The following is a 3,649-nucleotide window of genomic DNA, read 5'->3' on the forward strand; positions in this document are numbered from 1 at the left end:
TGCAGGTTAGGTTAACTGGTGACTCTAAATTGACCGTAGGTGTGAATGTGAGTGTGAATGGTTGTCTGTGTCTATGTGTCAGCCCTGTGATGACCTGGCGACTTGCCCAGGGTGTACCCCGCCTTTCACCCGTAGTCAGCTGGGATAGGCTCCAGCTTGCCTCCGACCCTGTAGAACAGGATAAATCGGCTAGAGATAATGAGATGAGATGTTAGATTTGGCACAGTTTTACGCCGGATGCTCTTCCTGACACAACCCTCTCCAATTTATCCGGGGTTGGGACCGGCACCAAGAGTACGCTTATGCACCCCCAGTGGCTGGATTCATTAAATAATTCACAGTGCAGTACTAAATTCTTTGTTAAGATACGTGCATACCATTTTGATTAGTTTTAGTAGCAGAGCAGAGAATACAGTACATGTTTACTGGATGCAGCTTTGATGTAAAGCCTCAGAACTCTATTAGTGCCGCCTGAGGGCGCTCGTGTCTCCTCCAGGTTTCCTCTCATCTGTGCGCGTCACGCGATTTGAACCTCTCGCTTGCCGTAGCGACACTTCCTCATAACACGGAAATGTCAAACTGGAACTTCGTTTGAAACTCCATTTGTTCTTTTAGGAGTGTGATGTTGAATGTTGTATCGGGATCACGGTCCTGTGTCGTGCTCACACAAGTTATCGACGCTTTAAAATTAAGGTGTAGTGTCTTTAAAGCTTGTAATGTTCGTGAACTTTGCTTTGTTGCTAGCTAGTTGCGGATTAAGGCCAGATATGTAGTGTAGCCAGGTAGCTATATGCTTTCAGACGGGAGTTTGGTTAGAAAACAGTTAAAGATCGTTCATAATAAGAATAATAACAACATCCATCCATCAATATGAAGCTAAGTTCTTCAGTCTTCGCTACTTTGTGTCTCATTATTGAGTTACTCGGCATTGCCCTTTTCTTGAGAGGCTTTTTCCCAGTTCCAATCAAGTCGTCTTTCTCATCAAAGAGCAAATTATCTGATCTGCCAGCAGAACCAGTAGTAGGTAAGGAATAGCCCTGTTACTGAAATGTCCTTTGTAAAATTTTGTTCTTGTTCTCATTCCAGAGTGTGAGCTGATCGCCTCCATTGGCTCTTGGGCCATTCCATGTCAAATCTCCGAATGCTCCCACTCAACCATCTCAGATTTGGCTGAAAAAATTCCAGGAGGTCGACACACTTCCCAATAGGAAAAGTCCCAAATTTTAGCTTCCAACTCCTAATAGTTTTGTCATAAAAATATTTTTGCAACTAACCTCGGACCCGTTTTGAGCAGTTTTTTTGGGAGCCACTTTGAGATTGCTGTACCTAGAAAAGTATTTAAGCCAGGTCCTTCAAATTTTCAAGGGTCAAAATCTGGCACCAGTACTTGTAGAATATGGACTTTTATACATGTGTGCTTTTGGTTCATAGAATTCTGGGGGCTTGAATTTGCTCGGAAATTCTACACTACGCTCTGTGGCAGCATATTTGAAGGACTGTGGAAAGTGCAATTTCAAAGACAGAGGCTTGATATTGTACATACACCTTCCCATATATACTGTGTACTTTGTCTTCTAAAACTGCCCCTCTGTGATGAGCGGTTTGGAAGATATTAAAGTTTAAAAATGGAAAAAATTAATTTGGTGATGTGTTTGGCATAGCCCTGTGATGACCTGGCGACTTGTCCAGGGTGTACCCCGCCTTTCGCCCGTAGTCAGCTGGGATAGGCTCCAGCTTGCCTGCGACCCTGTAGAACAGGATAAAGCAGCTAGAGATAATGAGATGAGATGCTTTTGGCATGTTCTAGCAAAGAAATGACAGCATCCACCAACATAAAATTGACTGTTTTAGAAAGATTAGATGTCTGTTTTTAACATATCCAAAATTTGTGATGGTATTCTGCCTTATTTTTGCAAAATGATTTTTTTGAAAATGTGGTGTTCGCGGACACGCACAGCATTCATGGCCTATGAAAGCATTTTCAAATGCTAGCAAAATGCCCTGATTTTATGACACAGCTTAAACTCAACAAAATGCTTCATTTGGTTCATGGTAAACTATACCTGAAGGATAACCTATATGCAACCTTTACATACTGAAATATTGGCGCTCTAATATGGGTGAAAACTGAAACTTGTTTTCATTACAACATTTCTTTTGTACCATAATTTAGAAGAAAAAGCAACCTATATGCTTCAGTTAGTATTTGTCCATGATAAAAAGTCTTTGACAGTCCAGTAGAATTGATTATTATAATTATGATTTATTATTCATGACACTTATTGAATTTATTAAGTTTGAGAATACAAAGTACACAGTATATGGGAAGGTGTATGTGCAATATCAAGCCTCTGTCTTTGAAATTGCATTTTCCACAGTCCTTCAAATATTCTGCCACAGAGCGTAGTGTAGAATTTCCGAGCAAATTCAAGCCCCCAGAATTCTATGATAAACCAAAAGCACACATGTAAAAGTCCATATTCTACAAGTACTGGTGCCAGATTTTGACCCTTGAAAATTTGAAGGACCTAGCTTAAATACTTTTCTAGATACAGCAATCTCAAAGTGGCTCCCCAAAAAACTCTGTTCAAAACGGGTCCGAGGTTAGTTGCAAAAATATTTTTTTATGACAAAACTATAAGGGGTTGGGAGCTAAAATTTGGGACTTTTCCTATTGGGAAGTGTGTGAACCTCCTGGAATTTTTTCAGCCAAATCTGAGATGGTCGAGTGGGAGCATTCGGAGATTTGACATGGAATGGCCCTCTTATGTTCTGGAGTTGATCAGTAATATCATCAGCACATTGTCTTTTTCTTTTGCAGGAAGTAGCCCAAACTCAACCAAAGTGCCTCCTCCGTTATTCAACAAAGTGGTCATTGTGCTGATAGATGCTTTAAGAGATGACTTTGTCTTTGGGCCCAGTGGAAAGAGGTTCATGCCCTACACCAGGAACCTAGTGGAGAGTGGATCATCTCATAGCTTCATTGCAAAAGCCAGAGCTCCTACTGTCACCATGCCGAGAATCAAGGTGAGCCTGCTTGTGTAGAAATGCTGCTCTCACTGTTGTCCAGTAGTTGCTTCCAGCGGTCATATTTTATTTATTTTCCAACATGACGTCAAATAGCTTGCTAATATTGCTTTGTATTCTATTGTGTGGTTGAAATTACAACTCATAATTTGTATCAGTTACTTCATTTTGATGGGTTAACATTTTAAATAATTTTGAGATATTACGGATAGGTGGCACAGTGGACAGCATATCATGTTGCGGCACGGTGGTGTAGTGGTTATCGCTGTCGCCTCACAGCAAGAAGGTTCCCGGTTCGAACCTCGCGGCCAACAGGGGCCTTTCTGTGTGGAGTTTGCATGTTCTCCCTGTGTCTGCATGGGTTTGCTCCAGTTTCCCTCACAGTTCAAAGACATGCAGTTTCGGTACAATGGGGCCACTGTAAATGGCGCAAGCTGTAGTGGTTTCCCAGCCATAATGTACGCTATATTGCTAAAAGTATTTGCTCACCTGCCTTGACTCACATATGAGCTTAAATGACATCCCATTCCTAATCCATAGGGTTCAATATGACGTTGGTCCACTCTTTGCAGCTAGAATAGCTTCAACTCTTCTGGGAAGGCTGTCCACAAGGTTTAGGAGT

The 3,649-nt window shown here is 41.5% G+C and overlaps 1 protein-coding gene across 10 annotated transcripts in view; it reads left to right on the forward strand.

Annotated features, from left to right (window-relative positions):
* Positions 1 to 550: 550 nt before the first annotated feature.
* pigg (phosphatidylinositol glycan anchor biosynthesis class G) overlaps positions 551 to 3,649 on the forward strand; it is a 427,330-nt gene continuing 424,231 nt past the window's right edge. For all 10 annotated transcript variants that reach the window (XR_009655235.1, XR_009655238.1, XR_009655237.1 and 7 more), the window contains exons 1-2: positions 551 to 1,024; positions 2,822 to 3,027. Coding sequence is in view for 4 of the 10 variants with exons in the window: in XM_060927883.1 (XP_060783866.1) it covers positions 871 to 1,024; positions 2,822 to 3,027 (360 nt within the window). In the remaining 6 variants the exon portion in view is untranslated. The remainder of the gene's footprint in view (positions 1,025 to 2,821; positions 3,028 to 3,649) is intronic.

The sequence above is a fragment of the Neoarius graeffei genome, chromosome 8 (assembly GCF_027579695.1).
Source record: "Neoarius graeffei isolate fNeoGra1 chromosome 8, fNeoGra1.pri, whole genome shotgun sequence".
NCBI lineage: Eukaryota > Metazoa > Chordata > Actinopteri > Siluriformes > Ariidae > Neoarius > Neoarius graeffei.